The following is a 12329-nucleotide window of genomic DNA, read 5'->3' on the forward strand; positions in this document are numbered from 1 at the left end:
TAAACCAACTTCACTAGATAATGGGCACCTGATAAGCTGTTCAAGCTTGTCCCAAATAGAGTGATTCTGTAGAAGTCACAGCATTCAAGATAGCTTTGGATCATACATCATACGTAGGCCGTCATTGTAAATAATAATTTGTTCTTAACTGACTTGCCTAGTTAAATAAAGGTCAAATAAACAGACAGAAAATGCGACTTTAGTTCAAATAAAATCGGTGAAAATAGAAAAATATACAAACCTTGGTTTAATGGGTAACTTTGAACAACTGACCTGGAAGGGGATGGTCAGGTTGATTTTGTCGCCCACTCTTCTAATGTACTTCTGTCTCAAGTAGCGAGGGAGGCGGATCTTGGGCAGTTCTAATGGAGAGAGACAGAGAGAGCGAGGCAGAGATATTGGGAGAGAGAGATAGAGAGAGATGGGGAGAGAGAGAGAGAGAGAGAGAGAGAGAGAGAGAGAGAGAGGCAGAGAGATTGGGAGAGAGAGAGATAGATGGGGAGAGAGAGAGAGAGAGAGAGAGAGAGATGGGGAAAGAGAGAGGGAGAGAGAGATGGGGAGAGAGAGAGAAACAATGCATGCAGGGCAGAATTAGGCCAATATCCACTAATAATAAAAACTCAAAAAAGAGCAATTAAGTTTTGGAAACATCTAAAATACAGTGACCCCCTCTCATATCACTACCAAGCACTGCAATGCCAAGAGCTGAGCAACGAAAAGAGTCCCCTCATCCAGCTGGTCCTGGGGCTGAGTTCACAAACCTGTTCTACTAACACACTGAATCCTCAGGACCAGAACATCCAATCAATCAGGATAAACCAAATTACAACACAGTCAAAACAAAACTATATTGCTTATTGGGAAACACAAACACAAATTTGAAACCCTTATTTGAAACCCACATTTTAAACGCTTATTCAAGGTTTCAAAGACCTCTCTGATGAGGATAGGCTACCCGTCCTGTTGGGGGAGGACGCAGAGAGCTGTGGGTTGGCAGCGCACTACATTGCTGCCTGCCATAAGTTGAGGGACAGTGTCTGACAGACCAATCAACCTGCACATGTCCTCTACTGTATGCTTATTGTTATTGTTGAATGTATGGTTATCTTGACCCTTGGTTATTGTTGTTACTGTTGTCCCATTGACAATTTTGATTCTCATTCTCATATCCAAAATAAGCTTTGGCAATATGTACATTGTTATGTCATGCCAATAAAGTTAATTGAATTGAGAGAGAGAGAGAGAGAGATGGGGAGAGAGAGAGAGATGGGGAGAGAGAGCAAGAGAGAGATGGGGAGAGAGAGAGAGATGGGGAGAGAGAGGGGGGGGGGCGGGGGTTGTGATTGTGTTATTGTGGGGGATTGTGGTTTACGTCATCCACTCCAGATTGAAGTTGAAATGAACCCAATACAATACAACAGGGCCCTGTTCAGCAGGACACACAGTCCTATTCCTACGGGCGACAGAGAACTCACCCACGATCTCGCGGATAGTGACGGGCTGGGTCAGGCCGGTAGGGGGGCTGCGTCCAGCAATGTTCACGGCCACCACTCTGAAATTGATCTTCTCCGCAGTGGGGAGGTTGCGGACCGTGTAAGTCTGTCTCTCCACCAGCTCAGTGTTCGCTACCACCCACTCCGTGTCTAGGACCAAAAGAAAGGGAAACAGACTGAGGAGGAAGCGATAAATGAGTTGTGACTGTGTTATACGTAAGGTTTGCCCATGATAAATGAGGTTTTACAATGACAAAGTAGGTTTTACCATGATAAATGAGACTTGGCAGTGATAAATGAGGTACAGTATGGCTGAGATAAATAGGTTTTGACAGTGTGATAAATGAGGTTTGACCTTGAACGAGGTACGACAGTTATGAATGGGGTTTGACAGTGATGAATGAGGTTTGACAGTGATAAATTAGATTTGACAAAGATATACAAAGTTTGACACAGGGCGTAGGAAACTGACCATTTGGGTAGCTATGTTACCACAACTTGTAATACAAAACAAATTACTGTTTTTGGACAACATTCATTTCATGCCATTGATGAACTGACACTAATCTGTGTTTAGACACAGCTAGGCCTAATGAAATTCCCATTTAAAAGGGATAACGGTCTTATTTTGTCTCACACCCTCACCTCCCTCCTTGCAGTACTCAATAACGTATCCGTCCAGGCCTCCGGCACCGATCTTCTCAGGGGCCAGCCACTTCAGGGTGCATGTGGTGTCTGTGACATCATGCACCTTGAGGCCCAGAGGCTCACTGGTAGCAGCTGTGGTGGGAAGAGGAGGAGACAAAAGACGTGGAGGGAGGTACGAGACAGATACAGCGACAGAAAGAGAGAGAGAGAGAGAGAGAGAGGGAGAGAAAGAGAGAGAGAGAGAGAGAGAAAGAGAGAGAGAGAGAGAGGGAAAAAAAGAGGGTGAAAAAGAAAGAAGACACAACAGACAGAGGCAGTGAGGGAGACAAAACTACTGAAAGTGAGGGTTGACAATACTGAGCAATCCAGAAAGACGCGAGAGACAACCAAAAGTGACGGGGGGGGGGGGGGGGGGGGGATTATGAGATCCGTTTGAGACTCCACCCACCGATGGGCATGAAGGGTTTGGAATTGAGGCTGGGCTGGGACATGCCAATGCCGTTGACGGCGTACACTCTCATCTCGTAGAGCACGCCCTCAATCATCCTCTTGGCTTCGTACGTCACCCCCTCGTACACGTCAAAGTTGAGCTTCGTCCACCTGGTGGAGCCCTTCTTCTTCCTCTCCATGAGATAGCCTGAACGAGAGAGAGAGGAAGAGAATGAGTGACCCATCCATCCATCCACCTACCACATTGTTCTGTTACTAAAAGGGGTTACTCATGTTTTTAACATGAAAGTATTTCAGTATTTAAAAACCTGTGACTGGTGCGCCTCCGTCGAACTTGGGTGGCTCCCAGACCATGGTGGCACAGTCTTCTCCCACCGAGGTACACTTTACATTCTCAGGGCAGTCAGGCACATCAACAATCTTGACCAACAGATGAGCCTTGTCCTCTCCGGCAGGGTTGGTGACAATGATGGAGTAGTTGCCCTCATCCTCTCTCTCTGCCCCCTCTATGACGAAGCAGCTCAGGTCCTTCCGGTTCTCCGTCCTCACACGCCCCTCCACAGCTGTGATTGCCTAAGAGACGAGAAATCAAAACACGTCCACGAGCAAAAGTATGTTAGCCTGAAAATGAGGTGTGTTTGGTTTCATGAACATGTAAGTTGATTAAATGTGTATCATATCTGTATATACATGGAAACCATACCGGAAACACTCAAGACAAAATTTGAGTTAAAGAATTAGCAACTGACTTCCACACATATTTATATGAATTACTTTAGGAAGTGCCTACCGTGTCTCCCTTTGCCCAGACGACAGTGGGAGGAGGCTCTCCAGAGATCTCCACATCCAGGCGCAGCTTGTTGCCAGCCACCACAATGATGGTGTTCTGGGAAACCATGTTGCCGGTGGTGTCTAGATGGATCTTGGGTGGGTCTTTATACACAAGGCAAATAACGGTGTGAATGTAAATGTATATTAGATTATTATATCTACAGTATATTGATAATTAATGTACACACACACACATACACATACGTACATACGTACATACATATACACAGTGCATTCGGAAAGTATTCAGACCCCTTGACTTGTACCACATTTCGAGACAGGATTGTGTCAAAGAACAGATCTGGGGAAGGGCACAAAAACATTTCTGCAACATTGAAGGTCCCCAAGAACACAGTGGTCTCCATCATTTTTTAATGGAAGAAGTTTGGAACCACCAAGACACGTCGTAGAACTTGCCGCTCGACCAAACTGAGCAGTTGAGGGAGAAGGGCCTTGGCAAGTGGCCAAGAACACGACAGAGCTCCAGAGTTCCTCCGTGGAGATGGGAGAACCTTCCAGAAGGGCAACCATGTCTGCAGCACTCTACTAATCAGGCCTTCATGGTTGAGTGGCTGGATGGAAGCCATTCCTCAGTAAAAGACACATGAAAGCCTGATTGGAATTTGCCAAAAGGCACCTAAAGACTCTCAGACCATGAGAAACAAGATTATATGGTCTGATAAAACCAAGATTGAACTAATTGGATTGAATGCCAAGCGTCACGTCTGGAGTAAACCTGGCACCATCCCTACGCTGAAGCCTGGTGGTGGCAGCATCATGCTGTGGGGATGCTTTTCAGCAGCAGGGACTGGGAGACTAGTCAGGATCGAGGGAAAGATGAATAGAGCAAAGTACAGAGAGATCCTTGATGAAAACCTGCTCCAGAGTGCTCAGGACCTCAGACTGGGGCGAAGGTTCACCTTGCAACAGGACAACGACCCTAAGCAGACAGCCAAGACAACGGAGTGGCTTCGGGCAAGTCTCTGAATGTCCTTGAGTGGTCCAGCCAGAGCCCGGACTTGAACCTGATCGAACATCTGTGGAGAGACCTAAACAATAGCTGTGCAGCGACGCTACCCATCCAACATGACAGAGCTTGAGAGGATCTGCAAAGAAGAATGGGAGGAACTCCCCAAATACAGGTGTTCCAAGCTTGTAGTGTCGTACCCAAGAAGACTCGAGGCTGTAATCTCTGACAAAGGTGCTTCAACAAAGTCCTGAGTAAAGGGTCTGAATACTTATGTAAATATATAAGTTTTGTATTTTTAATACATTTGCAAACATTTTTAAAAGCATGTTTTTGCTTTGTCATTGTGGGGTATTTTGTGTAGATTGATGAAGAAAAAACTGATTTAATCAATTTTAGAATAAGGCTGTAACGTAACAAAAAATGGAAAAAGTCAAGGGGTCTGAATAGCTTCTGAATGCACTGTACATTGATATATTGCATATATTGATGTGAATCAATACTTATGGCATTATGTTTTGTAGCAGGAATTTAGAAAACCTACCTTGGCGGGGGACATAGTCGATCTTAATTTCTGTTGAAAGGAAGACAAAATGGATTTATTCATATGTGACTTGAACTGATGTTAAGGGACTTTATTTCCATTTAAACAGTATGTATAGGCATGATGTACATTTCTCCAAAGTTGGTGAATTTGTCATTTAAAAAAAAAAAAAAAGATATTTTTCTCATCTTTTCTCTCTCTTTCTCTTACCCAGGAAGTTGAGTTTGGCGGACAGTGAGAGGGCATATCCGTCTGGGATAAACGTATAGTCTCCAGCGTCCTCAGGCTTGACGTCGTCTATGGTAAGCCGATGGATTCTAAAACACATTGAGGATGAGGAAGTTGCTCATGAATTGCCACATTCTAGTTCAATAGTGAATTACACAGTCACAGCTCCTCGTCATTCTAGAATACAATACATACTAAAAAATAAAAGACAGACAGTCCACGTGGTTAAATATGACCATAACACATTCTGCAGGCAAAACATAATCAGAAGTTGATACAAAAACATAATAACAATCTAAAGTCACTTGACACGTAACATGGGTCCGTACCTTCCGATGTGGGTCAGCTTGATGTGACTGCTGGGCACCACCTCCACGCCATCTTTGAGCCATTTCCCTGTCACCTTCTCATCAGACACCTCACACTTGAACATGGCCTGTTCCTCAGCCTTCACCGTCAGGTCAGCGATGTTCTGCAACACCTCCAGTTCTTTCTCTGGGGTGGGCGGGGCAATAGGAAGAGGGCAGAGTGAGAGAGACAGGGATAGAGAGGAAAGAAAGAGGAAGGAAAGAGAATGTGGAGAGAGAGGGAGAGGGTGAGAGACAGGGATAGAGAGGAAAGCAAGAGGAAGGAAAGAGAATGCGGAGAGAGAAAAACAGGGAGAGAGGGAGAGGGAGAAGTGAGAGGATACCCAAACTAGCATACCTACAAGTGTTTGTCCACAGCACGACAACAAAAATCCACCGCAGATATAGAACTGAATTTGAATCACCGTGAAGACTGGAAAATATGTCTCATCTTTTCCCTAGAACAAAGAATGGTACCTTCAACTTCCAGCTCTCCTTTGGTTCGCCCGCCGTTGGTGAAGCACCAGTACATTCCAATGTCATCCAGCGAAGCCTCTTGGATGATGAGCATGTGCTTCAACCCGTCCTTCTTAAAGCGGTACTTATGGGAGTCCCTGGAGAGTTCTTGGTCCTCAAACATCCTGAGGAGTGAGAGTAGGTGACACAGAAACACCTGAATGAATTGTGCAGACACCAGGAACATAAAAATGGTTCAGGCCTTCCAAGCTGAACTTTACTTTCCTTCTTTTTTTAAAACTTTGAGGTCAGTACTATAAAGCATCCATTTTTTACTACACAGTTTCTTAGTTAACGCCATGTAAAATACCATAAAGATACCGGATTAAAGGGGACTGTCAAATAAAGCATTACTGAAAGGTTTTACTGACCAGTTAACGTGTGCTCCCTCCACAGACACCTCCACCTCAAACTCCACCCTCTCTCCCACCACCACGTGGTAGTCATCCAGCAGCTTGGTGATGGTGACCGGGGGCTCTGGAGAGGACGACAGCAAGAAGACACCATTTTCATGTTCCTTAACACTGGGACATTATTGTAAGTGCAGTGTAAAAAACATTGTGTTTATTACTTGGTACATTGGCTACACGGTGGCCCTCAGGGGGCAAAGTCGTTTTCGAAAAATGTGTGACAGTGAGCGTAAACAACTGCAAATATGTTTTGTAATATACATATTTTTTTACATTTATTCAAAATCTTTTTGTTTGTTTGATGATTATTGTCGTTATATGGATACTTGGATGATTCTGATGGTCAAAGTTGAATTGCAAAAAAAAAAGATTACTATGTAAATGGGAGTCATCTCGTTAAATAAAGGACACATGGGGTAACACTACAATAAAGGTACACTTTATGCTACATGGCATCAGCAAATCACAACTCCACACTCTTTAAAAAAAAGGGGTTCCAAAAGGTTTCTTCGGCGGCCCCCATAGGAGAACCCTTTGAAGAACCCTTTTTGGTTTCAGGTAGAACCCTTTATGGTTTCAGATAGAACCATTTTGGGTTCCATGTTCAACCCTCTGTGGGAAGGGTTTTACATGGAACCCAAAAGGGTTCTACCTTGAACCAAAAGTATTCAACCTGGAACCAAAAAGGGTTCTTCAAAGGGTTCTCCTACGGGGACAGTCGAAGAACCCTTTTAGGTTCTAGATAGTCGTTTTTTTTCTTCCTAAGAGTGTAGACGAGTGAGAAGAAGGCGTACCTTTGACAAACACCTCTGTGAAGGACTTCTCTTCCCCGATCACACACTCGTACGCAGCGTCGTCAGCCAGGCTACACTTGTTGATGGTGAGCGTCCTGATGTTGCCAATTGATTCTATGATGTACCTGGTGCACAGATAGACAAACGGACACACGGACAAACGGATGGACAGAGACCGCATTGTGAATGAATGCCGTTTAACATTCTCCGAAAGCCCGTTTATAAGACTTGTATGAGCAGCATGTCAACTTGAATAAAATGGCAATCTACAGTTTTCTGAAAGTGATTGACCTGTCATTTGTTTAGAAGAACTAACGCATGGGTTATTTTAGTCTTCTAAAGTTGTTGCTGCAATAAATCTCATAGTTCATACATATAGACAAAAAAAGAAAAAAGTTTTAAAAAGAAAGAATAGAAGAGTGTTAAGTTAAGAGTTAGCTAAGAGTACTAAGTAATCAGAGGTGAAGTACAGTAAAGGCTACCAAACTGTCACGAGGCCACAAGTAAACAACTATGGCCATTAAATTAAGCCTTGTCTCTGATAATGATTCAGACCTGACTTTGTACATGAGCAAGGATTTTTCTGAATAGAAGACACTTTGGCAGGCAGCCCAAGTGTTTTTTTCGGGCTGCTTAAGTCCAAACTGTTTTTTAGTGTGAACTTAAACGACTAATCAGATACAAAGTATGTAGAAAAGATAATGGACCAATCCATTTTTTATTTTTTATAATAGAATCTTTCAGAACTAACAATCACCAAAATAAAAGTTAATAAAAAAAAAAAATGATTTCGTTATTAGGTTTGAGCAAAATAACACAGCATTAGCCATGGCAAAATGCATCGAATTTCAGGAAATTCACTTTAAAACTGCAGCATTTTCTCTCAGCTCCATTGAGAAATGTGTAGAATTGCAGGAAAGTGGCTTAAAAATGCAACAAAAAAATCTCTACACTGCCAAGATGGGGGGGGGCTTCAAAAATTGTAGCAAAAATGTTCTGATTTCAAACAAAAAAAACATGAGGAGTTTATGCGCAGGGAATGATATGACCTGTCAACATTATTTGTTGGCCACCGAGAAGCTGATTATGGCTTCCTAGAAATAAAATGTGTTGATGGCAGCGCAATTTAGAATGATGGAGTTGCGGAGAGATAATTTTAGAGAGCTATTTTCCAGCGCTGCCGGTCAAGTCCAGGAGACGTGGAGAACACCAGCTTAGCTTGCGGTAAATCAGATAGGGCCAACTGTGCAATTAATCACATATCTGGCATTGCTACAGAGAGAGAGGACTCTGCTCTACCAATGCATTCCAGAGAGAAGACAAAAATAGATAGGCCTACATTGCCTTTTGATGGAGATTGTTCAATGGAAGGCTTACATGATACAAAATGTCTTTTCAAAACAAATATCTTGTTGACTGAATATGCCAAGAGGAAAGTAAACAAACAACCTGGAGAGTTAGCTTTTTTGTGTTTTGCGTTAAGTCACATTAACTCGTTACTAGGAAACAGTCACATAGCCTATAGCTTCCTCACGTAAGTGGACTTTTTAAAATCTATTTTGTAAATCTCCGTTAGTGGCCATCTCCATGAATAGCCTTTGCACTTCTTTCGCTGCCCCTTGCTAGTATTACGTCAGTAAGTTATGGCCATATCCTAACAAGGAGATGCACGTGATTCGCTTATTGACATCAGTCATTTCTGCAAAGGTTCCAGCTACGCCGTCATTTCTCAAGTTGGGGTTCGGCCCTCAGTCCTGATATGTTCTAACCATAATGGCCCTCAACGAGCCTCAGCCTCCCAGTAGCCTCTTCTAGGACGTGTGTGTGTTTGATGGTGTGTGTGTCTGTATTTGTGTGTTTATTTGTGTGCGTACTTGGCTGATGATTTTATCTCCTGACCGTTCTTCAACCATTTGACCTGGGCATTTGGGTCAACCACTTCCACCTGCAGTACGATTTTCTTGCCCTTATCCACAGAGTAGGCAGACTCCATTCTCTTTAGGAAAGCTGCAGGGCGAAACAGAGAGCATGACATTGGGTACAGTTGTTGTAAGATTGGCACGGTACTACCGTTTGTTTAATAACTTGGAGAAGCTTTTTGTTTTGGTAATCATAAGAAAGTAAAGACAAATATAATAATATTTCCCCTCTCCATCTTACCGTCGCTGTGCTTGGGTTCAACCGTCTTCATCTTCTTCAGACGCTTGAGCAGACCCCTCAGGTCTGTAATGCCGTACTCAAAAGCAATCTTCTCATACTCGCTGGGTTGAGCGTTCTTCAGGATTTCCCACACGTCTGCCTTCTCCTCGTCTACGACTGGCTTCTTCTTCCTGTGGGTGAAAGACGGAAGGATGAGGCAGGGAAGGAAGAAAGAGGGCCCCGAGATGAAGAGAGAGGACAAAGGGAGAGGTTACCTAGTCAACGATACAAAAATCTAGCAAATCAAATGGTCAGTCGACTCTCAGTTTCAAGTGAATGACTCGTTCCAGCACGTTCTATCATACTATCCAATCAACTTGGTACTCGTAATCTAAAGGATAGGCTACATGAAGGAATGTACTGTACACTGCAAATGGATGTAGCATTAAAAAATGATACAGCTAAAAACAATAATAATGTAATCATATATGCATTTTTGATCCCTGGAATGTGGTCGGTGATTCCTGGTCGCTGGAATGTGGTCGGTGATCCCTGATCCCTGGAATGTGGTCGGTGATCCCTGATCCCTGGAATGTGGTCGGTGATCCCTGATCCCTTGTACTTTATGTGATCCCTACATATGGCACACAATGTAAACAGTGCTCACTTCTTGGTAGCTTTCAGCAAAGCACTGAAATCCAAACTGCCTTCATCCTCTCCAGCATCCCTAATTAGAGAAAGACAGTGCACAAAATATATACTGTCATTCTGGATTAAGCAATGGACATTATATCTGGCTGAAATGCAGTCAAACACATTACGGATAGCGCTCAATCATACACGTACACAGGTGTGCACGCACACACAAAGAAATACTAATAAGCTCAAACATGAATACAAATGCTTACGTTCTTTTGAATGCGGCCATAATATCATGTTCCTCCTCAGTATGCACAGCTGGAATAAGAGGGATTGCATAAAGAACACATATGGGTTACAGTTGCGTGCACCTAAACTGATTACACATTTACATTTTAGTCATTCAGCAGACGCCCTTATTCAGAGCGACTTACAGGAGCAATTAGGGTTAAATGCCGCGCTCAACGACAGATTTTTCACCTATTCGGTTTGGCGTTTCGAAGCAGCAACCTTTCGGTTACTTGCCCAACGCTATTAACGGCTAGGCTACCTGCCACACTTGTAATACCCCCTATCTTATGTGAAGAACCTTTGATTGTGCATTCATTGGGTCCCTTGAGGCAGTGGTTCTCAAACCTCTTCCCGAAAACCCCCAGTCGTTCCATGTATTTCATCCATTTCAAAGGTAGCACACTTAATGACTCAACTCATCATCAAGCCTTTATAGATGAATCAGATATGATGGTAGTTCAGGGATACAAAATATATTGGGGGTCCCCGAGGAGAGGTTTGAGAACCACTGCCTTAAAGGAACAGTGGTCAATGTTCCTAAAATGTCCCACTCACCCTCCACGGAGATGTCAAAAGCGCTGCTGTCGCACTTGTCTTTGGAGGTGACCTCACACCTGTAGGCCCCAGCATCACCAGGGACCACCTTGATTATCTTCATGTCCCAGGTGTAGATCTAAGTGGAGTAGAACATTTAAGTGTGTGTGTGTGTGTGTGTGTGTGTGTGAGAGAGAGTGTGAGAGAGTGAGAGAGAGAGAGAGAGAGAGAGAGAGAGAGAGAGAGAGAGAGAGAGTGAGAGAGAGAGAGAGAGAGAGAGAGAGAGAGAGAGAGAGAGAGAGAGAGAGAGAGAGAGAAAGAGAGAGAGAGAGAGAGAGAGAGGGGGAGGATTGGTGATGCATAGAACATTCCCTCACTTCTGTCCTCCACACACTTCTGTCCTCCACACACTTCTGTCCTCCACACACTCATCCAGCCAACCCCACCCACTTCCATAGACGTACCTTTGTGGCTCTGTCAAAAGTCTCTTTGAACTGCATGTGTTTTCCTGCTTTGCTGCCCAGGTCCAGCCACTTCCCCTTCAGCCATTTAATGGTTGGTTTCCTTGATAGTGTAGTAGAGTCCACTTTGGCAGTAAACACAATGTCCGTACCTGCCATTCACAATCAAAACTCAGAAAGCCAGTAAAGGAATAGAATTTGGCCCTTTTCTATGTGTATGTGTTCCTATACCAAAGTTCCTACAGTACAGCTGAATTGTGTAAACTTCAGGTCAACGGGTTGGTAAAGTACATGACAGAATTAGGCCTACTGTAGTATTTATATACAGCAAATAACTACTCAGTTTAACAATACCCTACGTGTATTCAAAGTAGTAAGGCAAATTGGTATTTGCATGCTAGGATGTAGCTAGTATTAGTCAACTGCCAGTGTTGTTTGTATAACCTGTTATGGCAACCGTAGTCTCGGGGTGCTGAAGAAACAGTCCTGTAATCTCCTGCGACTGATGGACCCCTGAGGGGTGTGAGGGTAGAGATGAGAACACACTTCCAAACACACACACATTAACGCACCCAAACACACACGCACTCACAGATGTAGGATCTTGACTTGATCACTCTTTTGTTGCTGAGAATTGTCCTGCTCCTGCACAGCAGGAAATCCATACTTGTAGTGCATTTGAGTTTTAAAAAGGCTTCCGTAGTTTGCAATTTCCACTGAAATATCAGAATTTATTTGCCCTAATGAAAACTGTATCAACCCCTATACAAATGTAAATTTAGTATAATCCTCATAATAATTCACATTTCCTGTTGCTGCAGGATTATCTTCCTGCTGTAGAGAACGCATTAAGATCCTACTATCAGTCATAAGTTTTAGAACACCTACCCATTCAAGGGTTTTTCTTTATTTTTTCTATTTTCTACATTGTAGAATAATAGTGAAGACATGAAAACTATGAAATAACACATATGGAATCATGTAGTAACCAAAAAAGTGTTAAACAAATCAAAATGTATTTTATATTTAAGATTCTT

General features: G+C 43.3%; 1 protein-coding gene across 4 annotated transcripts in view; it reads right to left on the reverse strand.

Moving 5' to 3' along the window:
* LOC109865504 (myosin-binding protein C, fast-type) overlaps window positions 1-12329 on the reverse strand; it is a 48949-nt gene that overhangs the window by 3870 nt on the left and 32750 nt on the right. For all 4 annotated transcript variants that reach the window (XM_031799365.1, XM_031799362.1, XM_031799363.1 and 1 more), the window contains 19 exons: window positions 11737-11805; window positions 11296-11444; window positions 10853-10970; window positions 10276-10324; window positions 10035-10094; window positions 9389-9558; window positions 9103-9235; window positions 7229-7353; window positions 6396-6501; window positions 5986-6149; window positions 5491-5656; window positions 5144-5250; window positions 4934-4963; window positions 3382-3524; window positions 2900-3164; window positions 2590-2778; window positions 2139-2273; window positions 1476-1643; window positions 274-362 (listed from right to left, as the gene is read on the reverse strand). In XM_031799365.1, coding sequence (XP_031655225.1) covers window positions 274-362; window positions 1476-1643; window positions 2139-2273; window positions 2590-2778; window positions 2900-3164; window positions 3382-3524; window positions 4934-4963; window positions 5144-5250; window positions 5491-5656; window positions 5986-6149; window positions 6396-6501; window positions 7229-7353; window positions 9103-9235; window positions 9389-9558; window positions 10035-10094; window positions 10276-10324; window positions 10853-10970; window positions 11296-11444; window positions 11737-11805 — 2435 coding nt within the window. The remainder of the gene's footprint in view (window positions 1-273; window positions 363-1475; window positions 1644-2138; window positions 2274-2589; window positions 2779-2899; window positions 3165-3381; window positions 3525-4933; window positions 4964-5143; window positions 5251-5490; window positions 5657-5985; window positions 6150-6395; window positions 6502-7228; window positions 7354-9102; window positions 9236-9388; window positions 9559-10034; window positions 10095-10275; window positions 10325-10852; window positions 10971-11295; window positions 11445-11736; window positions 11806-12329) is intronic.

This window comes from Oncorhynchus kisutch, linkage group LG20, assembly GCF_002021735.2.
Source record: "Oncorhynchus kisutch isolate 150728-3 linkage group LG20, Okis_V2, whole genome shotgun sequence".
Classification (NCBI taxonomy): domain Eukaryota; kingdom Metazoa; phylum Chordata; class Actinopteri; order Salmoniformes; family Salmonidae; genus Oncorhynchus; species Oncorhynchus kisutch.